Raw genomic sequence first — 14,711 nt, forward strand, 5'->3', positions numbered from 1 at the left:
ATTTTACCCCATAATTGATACGTGCTTAATTTCAGCAAGATGTCTTATTAGTTAAGAACGCAGGTATTGTAGAACTAAACTGCATACATTTAATGGCAGCCTTACTATAAAAAAGTCGATTAAGACACGCCGAGCAAAAAACGCATATTGAAGGATAAAACTCTAAAGAAAAAAATGTACTTTTAAGTAACTACAGACCTTGTAGATTTTTACAATTCGATAAATATAAGATACTGTGGGAAAATGCATTAGTCCTTTTTTCCGCAAAGCTTTCAAGAAATAAATTTAATTGTTTGTGAATTGCGTGCCAGTTGAGGTTGTTTAGATATAATTGCCAATCTTTTCTTCGTCAGATAAGATTTTGAGCGAAGTTTCACGTGCTTCAGTATTTATTAAAATATATCCATCTATACGCAATGCCATTAAATGATGAATGGGAATTATTCTGTCGCGCATTACAACAGAGTACAACATAACATTTCCTCTTGATACAAAATATACCAAATAATGAGTTGGAAAAGTACAATGGAAAAAAAAAGAGAAGCGCCATTAGATAACAGGGACGTTAATCCCCTTGTGTTCAAGACTGAATTCTTAAAAAGACTTGTATGTATGAAGGTCACTCATACTATATTGTGTAAATGTCTGTTCTGACATCTTCGGCGTGATATAAAACAAAACAAACTCTGTGAATTTTGATCGACTCGTGTAACGATTATTGAACAAGCGCCATATAACGCGTTTTCATTGAAATCACTGGCTATTACACTCTGCATCAAAGGTCTTATATCCAGGTCATTACAAGCGCACAACAGGCAGTAGTGAAAAAAAGTGAAGTAATTAGAGATAAAATCCGGAAATTTCCCAATTAATTGTCACATTTCATTAAAACTGCTGATTTATCGTTCGATAGACATTTATTTCATTTTAAAGAAAAATCCAGCCATTTAGTGTGAGATATTAGAAGTAACTTAGACGAAAAGTAATTCAAATATCTCATATTCAATTATAAGGAATCTCCACATCAAAAGAATTAATCTTTTAATACAAAATCTGAATGTTTTCAAACACGCTCTTCTAACAAGTATAAAAACCCAACTGAAAAACCCTCAACTTCACCAGTGTCTGAATAGTGCCTCAGCATACGCACATTCTCTGACGAAAAGATTTCCGCTGCCATGATGCTGAAGCTCATTCTTCTCGCTGCGACCTTAGCCGTTGCTGCCGCGTTGGTTCCGTATCCCTACAAGCCAATCTACCACGCAGGAGGCCCTGTCTATAGAGCCAGCAGCTACGCTGCTGGAAGGGGCTACGCCGGAGTCGGTAGGAAAGTCTATGGGGGTACGTACGCGGCTGGGTACGGTACTTATGGAAGTTACGCTGACTACGGCACTGGCTACGTTGGCAGCGGTCACGGGCATGGCTATAGAAGCGGCTATGGCTATGGGAATTCTTTCGGAACTAGTTACGGAAAAGGTTACAAGAGCTACAAGAAGTACTAATGGTACGTTTATGAAAAATGTCTCTCTCAAGCTCTTAATCTGTATTTTTTTCTTTTTCTTCCGTTTCTTTCTGATTTGAATAGGAGTGTAAGTTCCTTTTCTGATATTGAAATAAATCGATACTCACTTAAAACGAAAAGCAAAACCAGAGTCACACTGCCAGTCTTTTTTTTTTCAGACAATCTGCTACTCTGAATGACGGCCATCCAAAATTGTTGAACTAAGAACATTCTGCTGCGCCTCGTAAGTACCGGCACGTTCACCAAGGAAGCAGATCTACAGCCTCTCTGAGATTTGCTGATGCTCTACGTGCTAGCCTACTAAAGATCAATGGATGCTGCCGAAATTTTATCAATAGATAACATAACATAACACATCCTCTAATCAATGCGGCTGTTCTTTTGTGAATTTTACTAGTCTTTGATGAGCTATTAAAAATTCTTTGCTTGTGAACAGTTATTGTTGTTGTTACATGTACATGTACCTACTGTACGAGTAAATGTAATAAGAAAGTATTTTGATTTGGGGATCCTCATCCATACCACAACATCTAATTCTACTCGGTGACATTAAACATAAATATTATACAGGTTTATTCCCCCTTTTTTCTGTCTTTTTTTAAACAAATTGCATCTGAATGGCAGTTCTACTTATTTCCCAAACATGAATGAAAAATAGAAGTTATATTCTTTCAAACAAGAGTCAGCTTCTTTTTAGTACAAATTAAATACATTTTTGCGTAAAGATTACTATAGAATATTTACACAGATAACTTTTAATAAACGGATCTGTATAGGCTACATCCGCACAGAACAGGTCTTCTAACCACTTCCTCCTGAGAACTTGCTCAAACTTATTCAGGCATATAGGCCTACCTGGGCTTAAAAAATCTCTGAACGTTTATCGTGTGACTAAAAAGTGCGGATGACAGTAAATCCTGAAGAATCTCAAGACCCATTTCCAGAACTGAACTCAAACATGACCATGAGTTAAAACATTACCATGAATTAACACATGAAGATATAATCTCTTTAATCTGTAACCTTGCTACTTATCCGACTTTCTAACATTCTTTTGCAAAAGGAGACAGAAATCATGACATCAAAGTCAAGGTCGGGTAGAATTTTAGGCACAGCAGGTGTTTACGAAATGTCACACAATTTCAGGTAGGTAATTGGCTTTATTAGTTATTCATAGTTCTGAAAATTGTGGCGTTGTTTCAGTAGACAGTGGAATATGTGACTAGAGATGCATTTGTCGCAATGTAGAAACGTTTGCTTTAACTCAGCTTAATTTTCTCTGAAATCTTCAGTGAAAATCCAAGTCGATCTGTACTGTACTGTATTTGCGTGCCTCGATTTTTCCATTATCATACCATCATACTCAAACTGTTTTCTCTTTGTTTTTGTTAAAAAATGAACTGTTATAATAGTGAGTTTCTCCCTTTTAGTTGAATTAATTGAAGCATGGCAACACAATGATAATAAATTAATAGAGATAAACCAGTAGGGACATTTCATCAGTGGTGTAGACGTAAATCCAGTTACGTACAGAGCACTGGCCTCCACTGCAGTTAGTAATGTCCAAGCTAACAGCCCCACAGTTCCCAGCTCCTTTCTCTGCCCAGAGAGCTGGAGTGAGTGGAGCAGCAGGCAGACACAAAGTGGCCTTGAAGCCCGGCCGGTCACTGATGGACTGGGTCAGGCTGACCAAAAGTGGGAAGGATTTAACTGGGACTGGTGGAAGGTCATTTGATGTAACAACAGAAGAACTTGCCAAACACAACACTGTTAACAATTGTTGGATGGCTGTGCGAGGTATGGTGGGTGTGATTTATCAGATTTTTTTAATGCATGCGAATAAATTTGAATTTTGATTTATGATAGCATGTTATTCGTTGATTCTTACTCATTTTCTCCAGTTTGTCTGCAAATTGGCCCAAAATTTAAGATGGCTGACAGTGATTGCGAAAGCCGTCGGACCACGGCCATATGCCGGCAAAAGTTCTGTGGGCTGGAAAACCCTTTTAACTCATCGGCCCACATGTCCGACGGACTAAAGTCAGTTTCTTTAACAGACACCTCGCCTCATATTTGAATATATCGTAAAGCTACGCACTATTCGCAAGTAAAACTTTAACTTGCGCCATACTGGCGCGTTTTGTAATAAAGGTCTACGTACATTATGATGTCGCTTGAAGTGTGCGTAGCGATGGTGTGAGGGCTGACATGTGACCTGTTTCACAAAAAAATGTATCGAAACTGAAACAACTACAGGTCAATGAAAAACGTACTGCTCAAGACTCTGAAAAAAGGCTGCTCAAACTGCTTACGACTGGCCACGCGCGGACCTCTGAGAACACCTAACTACACGTGCTGGGTAAACAAGTATGGCTTCCGTCGGACTGCATGTTGAGTAAACGATAAGTGAAAAGGAGAAATATTCATTTGCTTTTTAGATGGGTGCTCTTAACTAATTTTAACGGATATTTTAAGTCATATTGCGCCTTTAGCGGTGCTATATGTCAAAATGAGGGACAACATCATTTTCCATGCGGAAAATCCGCAATGGCACAGTCAGGGTGCAAAACTGTCCATTACAGTATATTCATCTAAACTTTAGTCTTAGATATTGAATAAAAATTCTTTTCAGACTCTGGCCCGTAGCCAGGGATGGTTCAGGGGTTTCGAAAGAACTGCCTCTTATGCTGACAAAAGGTCCACTCTTGGTAAAATTTGATCTAGGTACATGGCGTTTTTATGGAAAAAGACCCTCCCCCCCCTTTTAAAATTGCTGGCTACGGGCCTGCTATGAGAGCAATAGCTTTATTTCACAATAAAAATGGGATTTGTCTACCTTTTCCATGTTACATTGTAGTGCAATTATTTGGCATAGTGCAATTATCAATTCTGAAGATTTTTCCATTTAGTACTGTACAATTTTTCAGACAGTATGTTTATTTTGGAAGATTTTTCCACACACTACAATTATTTAGGACTTCAGATGTAGCATTAAGCCTTTTTTCATTGATTTTAATCATATAAAAAAATATTGAAATACAATGAATTTTTCTTTAAATAATTCACGGCACACATTTTTAAAAAATGGCACACTTTTTTTGACCAAGTGGGCCAAAATGGCCCGACCAGATTTTGACCCAGGACAATCCCTGCTAACAGACAAGCATTTTTCCAAGAGTGAAAATCTAAAAAACGTTACAAAAGTTGGAAGCTCCACTTCACTATGACTTATGTTTTAATTTAAGTCAAAAATTGGAATAAAATTTACAAAGGATACATGATCTTGTGTTAAAAGATTAGAAATTAAGATAGGCAACCCAGATGTAAAAAGGATAAAACTTAAATGCCAGAAAGCAACCAAAATGAAAGACGTTTAAACTTAAACCTTTAAACATCCTATTACATCTGGCCTGAAAATTAAAAAGCAACGATTTAAAATGCCAGACAATAATATTCATCAAAAATGAAGTGAAAATATACAGCTTGATTATTTTGTTGTGGGCCGGTAAAAAAAGGTGTGGGCTGACAAAATTTAATTTGCTCCAGCCCACATGTCTGGTAAGTTTTCAATCTCTTTCGCAATCACTGGGCTGATGTTAAATATATCAGGGTACTTTTAGACATTTGTTCACATATATTGAGAAGTTAACATAAGGTTTAATTTTTCTTTCAAGGTAAAGTGTATAACATCACCCCTTACTTTGAATATCACCCAGGAGGTGTGGATGAACTGATGAAAGGAGCTGGCAAAGATGGGACACAATTGTTTGATGAGGTAAGTATAGCATGCAGTAGTATGTTTCAGTTTTCAGAATGAGAATTGTAAATGAGACAGGGTAAATGACAGTTTGTGTATATTTCTTAATTTGATATATATAAATTGTTTTAGCTGTTTTTATCAGCATGCAGTATACATTCAAGAATAGAAGTTGGTCACTTTACGAGTAGTAGAAATCCATGTTTTGTCAAATTTCAACTTGAAACGTATCTGTAATCTTTTAAGTCTTGAAAATTCACCTCTTAGTCTTTATCATTTATATATTTAAGGTCCACAAATGGGTAAACATTGAGTCTATGTTAGAGTCTTGCTACATTGGAAAATTAAAAGCAACTCCAGTGCCAGTTGAAAAATCAGGTAACTGTGTACTCATATATCATTAAAAAGAAATATAGTGAACAAAAAGTCCCATATTGTGTTTATTATTTAATGTGAATATGTATAGCTCTTTCAGGCATGGGAATGAAGATAGACTTAACTAGTGTTAATTAATATTATATCTTTCAGGTTCCCCTCTTGTTAAGAAACTCTACAGTAGTCTTCTCAGTGCCAAAGGTAATTATTTTCATTATTGAGGAAGTTTCCTTTTAATTTCCAATTGGGTGAGGAAGATCTTTGAACATGTGAAAATGCTACATTATTTGAATAACAACATTATTTGAAAACTTGTGTTAAAGACTGCCAACTTCATGCATGGTATATTCATACCAGACTTAAACTTTATTTTCTTAGGACACATGCCTCCCCCTGCCCCTCCACCCATTCATATACCGGAGGAAAAACCTTCTCCAAGGTAAGAAAAATGATTCTGATACTACTGAAATGAAACAATTTTGCATGTGTGAAAAGCTGTTACTAATACTAACTTTTTCTCTATCTCAAAATTTGGATAAGATATGTGTATCACTATGTCATTTGTTCTTTTAGACTACATTTGCACTTTTGAGATAAAGAGTTTTGTTAGTTGAGAACTACAGTTTCCCATTAATGACTGCATTAAATTGTAAGATATGTCATTGTGTATAATTATGTGCCCCCAGTAATGTGCCTTCTCTGAAACATTGCGCTAGAGAAGATAATTATCTTGATAGCACCCACTGTAGCAATGCTCTGCTGTGGCATTTGTGGAAATGTAGGCCTCAAAATGTTGCATTTAATTATTTAAAGAACGAAAATCAGTATCTTGATGAACACAGAAACTTGTAATGCAGACTGTTTTTGTAAATGGATATATGTCACACATAATATGAAAACCTAAGATAAATGAGAATGTTTTTTTTTTTTTTTTTTTTTTGAAAACTGGCTGCTTGCATTATCTGGTATTAAGAGCAAATTGAACATTCTGAAACAATCTTATTTTTGTTATTGATTCACTGTGAAGTTTGTTCATATTTTAAAGCAGATTCAAAGTCAGTCTGTTTTCTGATTGCATAGAAACCTCTCTGTCTGCATGACATTTAATTACCTTTGACTTGCCATATTGTGATGTTACAGATTGACTTGATCTAAAGTGTTACATTGCTGTCTGCCACTTAACAACTATAAAATTACAAATAAGACTGGTTCTTGCATACAATGTTTCTAACTTAACCATATTGTCATGTTACAGGTTGGACTGGTTCCAAAATGACAGCAGTGTTACCCTGACTATATATACCAGGTGGAATGACATCCTCAGAGAACATGTCATCATTGACAAGAAGGGACAAAAGCTGCAGGCAGCTGTTGTGGTCAAAGACATGACTTACATGGTGCATCTTGGTAGGTGGCAATGGGGAACTAGACGGAAGCCTTTCCTCTGACTTTATTCTGCTATATCAGTGATGAATTCCTCCAAATGCACCTTGAAATGTTTTTCATTTTATGTACTCAAAGAAAATTATCATTGGGTAAAAAAGTTGATATGCTCTCTTGGACTTAGCTTGAATTTTACCTTCCTATAGACTAGTTTTTCAGTTAAAATGAAAGATACAGAGATCTTCTACTTGCCATCTCATAGGAAGACTTTGGAAAAAATTGGCAGGCATCTTTTCACTCACTCAAGTCAATTTACCTGAGACCTGGCAAATTTTCCTTGCAGGGAAGGAACATTTATGTAACCCCTGATGAATTGTACTTGGCTTTCACACATTATTTTAAAACATATTTTTGTGTATGATTGAATTTCTGTCCTCCCTTATTTCTTCTTTTAAATCCATTATGTATTTTGTATGTAAATTATTATGTAACCATGTAAATTTTCCCTTTTTACTTTTTCATGGTTTCATAGATTTGGCAAATGAAGTACATGAAAAATGTGGAGGTGAGTTGTCAGTTGTTGTTTCCTATTCTATATTCTGTGCCGGTTAAGCAAATAATATATATGAACTGATACAAGACTTGCTGTTGCATTTCTCATCTTACTTTTCAGCTGAGACATGAACAATTTCTCTATTTCTCTGATCTATTAAGGAAATGAGTTTTACATAGATTTTGCATGTTCAAAGGCAAGTTAATCTTGTTTGACATTTTCAGTCTCTATGATTTAAATGTCATTTGTCAAGGGGCATGCTATATTTTATTTTATGAAATGTGTGATTTTCCCCTGTTTACCATAGTTACAAGTTATATTGGTAGATATTTACATTTTGTTTTTCACTTTTTCTTATTGAAAATGGATAGCTGTAATGTTGCAAAGGGCACTTCGCCATCACCTTTATTGAATAAGCCAATATATCACTTTGCAATAAAACAGAAATTACCATCAGTTCTTTCTTTCACTTCCAGTGCGAGTTTCTAAAGGGACAGGAAAATTAGAGATAATTCTCCGTAAGGTGGTTGAGGGCAGACGCTGGCTGGCCCTTGGGGATCCATTAGAAGGTCATAATACATACGAAGAAACAGGAAACAAAGGTTAGTGTAATGTGCCTGGCAAGTGCTTGATAATACCATTATTCAGATGATCTACTAGCAATCTGAAGAACTGAAACCAATTATACACTGGGACCCATACTGTGAAATCTCAACAGGTATATTGGTAAACAGGTGAAAAATAAACATAATAAATGATGATTTTGACTGTATTATTAACCGCATTAAAGATTAGATGAAGGGAAGAGATGTTTAGAATTCTTGAAAGAATTATATGTTTAAAATCATGCAGAATAGGATGATAAACATATGCATTACAGCATATTTATAAATGTCCACACAAAATGTGACAGCTGAATAGTTTGAGAAATCATTTTGTTTCTCTTATTTTGCCAAATATTATGGAGAATATTTGTATTACTATCAATAATTAAAATATTAATTTTTATAACATATAATGACTATTACTCTTTCAAATTCCAAATTCAAAGTTATGCTGTAGATATATACATTTTTAGGATAACAGAAGCTTAAGCCAAGTGAATGATGACTTACATTTTTTCTATTACTATGTGTAAAAAAAGTGAAACTTGTAAATTATTTACAATTTTGTCATGAATGAAACATGCCTCTGAAACTTGAGCTTGAATAACAGACAGTTAAGAAAAATAGCATGAACCGCCTTTTAAACCTCATTAAAAATGAAAAACAACAACAACTTAATACTGGTGTTGCTGTAAAAAAAAAATAAAAAAAAACAATTTCCATAAGTAAGGGTTGTACAGTAAAAGTAAATTTTATTTATTATTTGAAATTCCATTATTTGAAATAAATAAAACAAGACTTAAGCTTGAGTAAGGGGGAAATATAAGACAAAAAACATGAACTGTCTCTTAAACCTCATTACAAAAAAAAAAAAAAAAAAAAAAAATGAAGAAAAGAAAAACAGCTAAATACTGGTGTTGCTATGAAAAAAAAAACACATTTCCTTAATAAAGGGTTGTAGAGGTCAATGTAACCACACTTGGTATAATGGTTATCAAGTTCCCAGCGGAGATTACATGGAAGTTCTTTATTGATCTAAATTGTCAATAATTAAAGCATTATTTACTAGTATTATGATTATGCTCACATTATTCTCATATTTTGCTTGTTGAATGGCACATCAGTGCCTCATAACTGTCAGCTATCACCTGCATTGGACTGGAATTCTACAAGGCTGCAAGTGCAAGAAAGGGTCGTGGAATAGATTGCATTACTTAATAAGTTGTGGTGCATTTATTTATAGCTTGTTATGAGATGACTATTGAAGTATGAACTGGAAATAGTAGCTGCATGATGTGAAATATTACAAAATTAGTATAAAGGGTGCTGAAGATAGTAAATGATTAAAAGGTTTCAGTGGATGGTTATTCCAGAATTGTTTATAAATACTTCACTGAAGAATGTGGCTTTCCTACATTTAGACTTTGGAATTTAATTAAAAGTGGTGGAACACAATAAACATTGTTCTCCCAAGACCTGCAGTCCTTAGCTCACCAGGACAATGTCAGTATGGGCTATAGTCATGGCCAAGTTATTGGTGTAGCATCAGCGATGGTAATGACATAGATATGTATTTACTATGAGAAGGTTATGGTTTTTTCCAGTTTATTTACAGTTTATTTCCAATTTTATGCTAATTAGAAAGTGTTTCTGTGGTAACATACATAGCACTAACTATAATGTGCAATGCAATTTTATACCACGTTCCTGTAAAATGTTGAAATTGACTTCGTACTTGGCTTCTCTTGTTTGATTTATTTGGTAAAGTATTTTGCTTTTTGCATATTATGAAAGATAAAAACAATAATTAGTTGCACACACTTTGGTAACTCCAGTAAATCAATTTTGGTTATCTAATCAGTTTAAGATGTTTTGAGATAATGTCCAGGATCTATCCTGGCTGTCTTTAAGTATGGGTGATTTTTCTCACATAAAAATAATTTTTTCATTGGTTTAAATTAAAACTCAAATAATACCTCAAATATGCTTGTCTAAACCTCATATAAAGGACGATACAGATGGGATCATTTGAGGGGGGGGGCTTGATAATTAATTTATTTTTTCAGGTTTTCATGTCTAAAATGTAGTGAAGAACAACCATACATCTTCTTAAACATGTTGAGTGCACAGGCTTAAGCACCCTTCAGAATTTTATACTTTTCAGCAAGCTATATTGTACCCAGACAGTTCTTTGTGAAACAGAATTCAGCAGTACAGTCTGGTTTATAATCATAATGTTTTTTAGAATGTTGCTTTTACTAAACAAAAGCCATGGTTTAAATTTTGCAGAAGGCTAAGAGCCATAAAATTTATTTTCCAGTTTGATTAATTCCATGACATCTTGGTCTTTGAAAAAGATAAGTATACAAGGTTATAATTTGCATGAAAAACAATATATAAAGTAGATGGACCTATGTATAATGTTATACTTTCAGAGGCTGTGTTTCGAGAATGCAAAGTATTGTCCATAGAACCAGTCAGTCATGATACCCACTTGTACTGTGTTCAGCTTCCAGAGGGATGCAGAATGAGTGTTCCCATAGGTCATCATGTACATATTAAAGCTAATATAGAAGGTGAGGTATTGAGCATAGGTACCCGGTGAGATTTATGAATTCTGCACATTTTTTTCATCTTGTGCACAACTGAGGATCGGTTTTATCTAACTCTGTAGGTGTTTGTTGATGTCTGTGGTAAAATTTGATTTCTAAATTATTGACATGGTGGGGGAATGTTTGTCTCCAGTTAAGACTTTTATCATATAAATGAATTGACCTACTTCATTTAGCATCTCTTTGTTAAAGTGATTTGATTATTATTATTTATGTGAAGTTTTTATTGACTGATATATCAGCATGAATAAAAGTGACATCATGTGTGTTTGGGTCCAGAAAACACATTAAAATGCAATATTTGAATAACTAGAGCAGGCAAAGAGAATTTTTATATCAGTGAGATGTGTGTAAGTTAAAGGCCACACAACGAGTGCAAGACTACTAGACATTTATACATAAAAATTAAGTTTTCCTGTAAATTTTTACACTTGGTCTCTTAATCACTAGTGTGTAGCATATCCAGAACCATTCTCAGAATTATGATCTATAAACCCGTTTCTGAGTACTTAGTTTTAAGTAACCCTTTTAATGGAAAAAGGATTATGGATTTCACTGGTTATGGTAAAAGGCTGTAAGTTTATGCCTGTTTTGCATGCACTTTTATCTTACTTACATTCAGCCCATCTGTCTGACTCTCTGTCTGTGTATATATATTTGTGTGTTGCTTTGTTGAAGGCATGTCCATAGTCAGAAGCTACACCCCAGTGACAGCCTCATTGCAGTATAAAGTGCCTCCACAGTTAGAAGACATACAGGATGAAATAATTTACTTAATGATAAAGATTTATCCAGGTGGAGCTTTGACACCAGCCATTGACAGATTGGTAGAAGGTGAGTGTAACCCATGTGTTGGAAAGTGGAAACAAAATGCATGATTGTCAGTCATGGGGAAAATACTTGTTTTAATTTTGATAACCCCAGGTTTGATTAGCTACATCCTAATGACACAGCATATTTTATTTGATTATTTCAGTAGTGATGATGATTATTATTAATATAATCTTTTGGAAGTTAATTAAACAAAAATATTTTGTCAAATTTGCAGGGTCCAAAGTATTAGTTTCTAACTATGAAGGAAACTATCAAGAATCTCACATGCGGGATTGCTCACACTTGATATTATTAGCAGCAGGGACAGGCTTCACACCCATGGTCAAGATAATTTATAAAAATTTAATAGAAGAGTGGGAAGGATCCAGGTTAGTGTTCACACATGCATTTGGAAGTGTTTTCCTTTTTCACATTTGACAAGTTCAGTCTGGGAATATGTAGAAAAAATGTGCAGTTGAAAAATCAAAGTGGCCTCCAAATCCAATATGGCCACCTGAAAGATATGACTCCTTTTCCTTTATTTAGACAATCATTGTCAAATATTTTTCTTGTTGAATAGAACATCTGAAGAGTACAGATAAGTGTTACGAAGTGGTGTCTTATGGGTTTAGAAATTAACTGACATCAGTAGGCCTAGGCATTTTTCATATTTCAGAACTGATTTAGACAAAAATAGACTAAACTGCCCCTTTTGAAGTTACTATTTGACCAGATTTCTCATAGTGGCACTTGGTTTCAAAAGAGGTTCTTTCATATGATGAAATATTGATTACCAGATGATGCAGCTCATTTTCTTTCTTGTCTAAGTTAGTGTTGCAGTATAAAACCTGCCTTCCATTTTAAATGACAAGTCATTTACATTTAATCTGTTATTATAGACCGGTTAGCTACACTTACCTGTCTATACAGTACTGTTGTTTAAAGATGAGTTCTTCTTTTTTACAGGCAAATAAAACTGGTGTTTTTCAATAAAACAGAAAAAGATATTTTATGGAGGAACCAGTTGGAACTACTAGCACAGGAAAACCCAAGGTTTGTTCAATTCCTGTTCCTGTTTTTATTTTCATTTTTTCTTTGAAAAAAAATTGATTGTGTAGTAGATTTTATTCTTTTGATACATGAAAAAAATTGAAAGTCCAGCTGCTTCAATTTAATGCTCAGGGCTTTTGAATGAAAAGTTGTGATATTTCCACCTTAAACTCAAAAGAAGTAGTGTATTGTTGATAACTTTTTTAGCTGGGTGTTAATCTTATTGTGATTTAGGCAAGATAATAATCTTTACTTTCTTTGCCAAAAATTACCAAGTTTGACAATGGTAAGTCAGTTTATGTAAGAAAAATAAATAAAAATGCCTTTTTTGCCAGATTTGGGGTGTTCCACATTCTCTCAGAAGCAGACGACAATTGGGATGGACTAAGGGGGCGAATTAGAAAGGAGATCTTAGAAAGTTTTATTCCCCCTATTGGAGAAGGAAAGAAAGTGATGATCTGTGCTTGTGGCCCTTCACCCTTTACTGAAGAAGCAATAAGGTATGCTGATATCTTAATTGCCTGTACTTTTTACCCCAAGTTAATGTTTTTTTTGGTAGATTTGATAAGATTCAGGGTTGTAACATATCACCACACTGATAGTTTTGCTCTTAATTTCCTGTGTTTGAGTTATGATGGTAACTGTTATTAATTGCATCACTTTTTTTCCTCTATCAGATTGGTTCAAGAAATGGGATATTCCTTGAGCAGGATCCATCCATTTATGGGTTAATTGAAGAGACGGAGATTGAACAGGTCTCTGCTCACCTGCACAGTGCACATGTGAAACTGTCTTCGAATGGGCAATTTAAATTAAATGTGACTATTATTCTGTTAAATTCACACCGTTGAACGTTTGTAATCATTTCCCTTGTTTTCAACTGTGTATCATTCTTTAAGCACTGCAATGCAAGTCAACTATCAGAGTTTTTTGTGTTATGAACTCGTAATCAGCTTTAAAATTTCAAGTAAACATGTGCTAAGTTATTTATAAATTGAAACATTAATTGCATTAGATGAGGCAATCAATTTCTTCTTTTATTGTCTAAAATAAAGAGACACCGCTTGATTCATACTAATTGTGCACAAACTTTGTTATGTATAATGTGTCATTATATTTATATGTGTACTAGTATTTAAATAAACAGGTCAGACTAGTATTTAAATGAACAGGTCAGTTTTCTCATATTTTTAACCCGTCAAAGTTCTGTTTTAAATAATTTTTGCAGTAATTTATCTCTATGTGGCATGTAGAAGTATATCTGTTGTTGCGATATAAGCATTGCAGCATTTTTATGAATCAAGAATTCAAATAAAAGAGTTGAACTTGTACACATGGTTTAGAATGACAACTTGTTTTAAACAGGAATCGGTCCAAAAGATGATGTCGTGTAAAGGAAGACGTATTCGCTGTTTATGAAGTCGGGCACTCAACGTTCAAAGCTGGAAAATATTTTCGATGTTAACTAGAATGTGCGTGTTTATGCTTAAGTGGAGCAACGGGAATAACTTTTCTGTCTGTATTTTTCCAGCTTGTCTAGTATTAAATCTGAATTCATCATAAGTTATTGTTTGTTTTACAGTTAGTAAATTCGCTATTTAGTGCAAAGGATGTTTCATGAATGAAAAGGGCCTTGTGTGAGAGGCAATACGAGCCAAGGAAAATATTTTAAACAACACTCCCCTTGCACTGTCTCTTTAATGTAGTTATCTGCTCTTGTTGTCGGGGTAGGGCAATTTGATAATGTATTTTTCATTATCTATTTCTGTGAAGATGTTGGTAATCATACACATAATTTAGTGAAAAATCAACAGTCACTTAATGTATGTAACGGTATTTGTAAGTTGTGATGCTGAAATCTTCCTGAAACTGAAACTAAGATGGGGTAGTTCTGAAATTAGCGTGCGTCAGATAAAGCAATCAGTTAATAATTGACTTTATTTGTTGTCCTTCCGTTACTTTAAGGTGCTTTTATGTCCCGCAATTTTAAACAGGGCACTTCTTTATCTGTAAACAAAACGATAAAGGAAGTGAATCTGAA

The 14,711-nt window shown here is 34.4% G+C and overlaps 2 protein-coding genes and 1 long non-coding RNA gene across 3 annotated transcripts; 2 read left to right on the top strand and 1 right to left on the bottom strand.

Moving 5' to 3' along the window:
• Nucleotides 1-898: 898 nt before the first annotated feature.
• On the bottom strand, nt 899-1,756 carry LOC147764859 (uncharacterized). Its single transcript, XR_015331745.1, has 2 exons — nt 1,630-1,756; nt 899-1,461 (listed from the first exon to the last, which is right to left on the bottom strand). It is a non-coding gene; the product is annotated as an uncharacterized LOC147764859 (long non-coding RNA).
• On the top strand, nt 1,179-1,832 carry LOC106176770 (uncharacterized). Its single transcript, XM_013559287.2, has 2 exons — nt 1,179-1,504; nt 1,681-1,832. The coding sequence occupies exon 1, from the start codon at nt 1,179-1,181 to the stop codon at nt 1,500-1,502; it is 324 nt and encodes a 107-aa protein (XP_013414741.2). The 3' UTR covers nt 1,503-1,504; nt 1,681-1,832.
• A 733-nt stretch (nt 1,833-2,565) lies between these two features.
• On the top strand, nt 2,566-14,001 carry LOC106176791 (cytochrome b5 reductase 4). The gene is made up of 15 exons (XM_013559324.2): nt 2,566-2,668; nt 2,953-3,319; nt 5,197-5,297; nt 5,570-5,657; nt 5,808-5,855; nt 6,033-6,093; nt 6,910-7,061; nt 7,570-7,602; nt 8,067-8,192; nt 10,631-10,771; nt 11,486-11,641; nt 11,856-12,009; nt 12,587-12,673; nt 13,006-13,170; nt 13,348-14,001. The coding sequence occupies exons 2-15, from the start codon at nt 3,082-3,084 to the stop codon at nt 13,400-13,402; spliced, it is 1,605 nt and encodes a 534-aa protein (XP_013414778.1). The 5' UTR covers nt 2,566-2,668; nt 2,953-3,081; the 3' UTR covers nt 13,403-14,001.
• The last annotated feature ends 710 nt before the right edge of the window (nt 14,002-14,711 follow it).

The sequence above is a fragment of the Lingula anatina genome, chromosome 1 (assembly GCF_051362555.1).
Source record: "Lingula anatina isolate TDL-2025a chromosome 1, LinAna3.0, whole genome shotgun sequence".
NCBI lineage: Eukaryota > Metazoa > Brachiopoda > Lingulata > Lingulida > Lingulidae > Lingula > Lingula anatina.

Coding starts and splice junctions, on each gene's coding strand:
- LOC106176770 (XM_013559287.2), top strand. CDS start 1,179: ATGATGCTGAAGCTCATTCTTCTCGCTGCGACCTTAGCCGTTGCTGCC.
- LOC106176791 (XM_013559324.2), top strand. CDS start 3,082: ATGTCCAAGCTAACAGCCCCACAGTTCCCAGCTCCTTTCTCTGCCCAG. Junction 5,298..5,569: donor GGACACAATTGTTTGATGAG/GTAAGTATAGCA, acceptor TATATATTTAAG/GTCCACAAATGGGTAAACAT. Junction 5,856..6,032: donor TAGTCTTCTCAGTGCCAAAG/GTAATTATTTTC, acceptor TTATTTTCTTAG/GACACATGCCTCCCCCTGCC.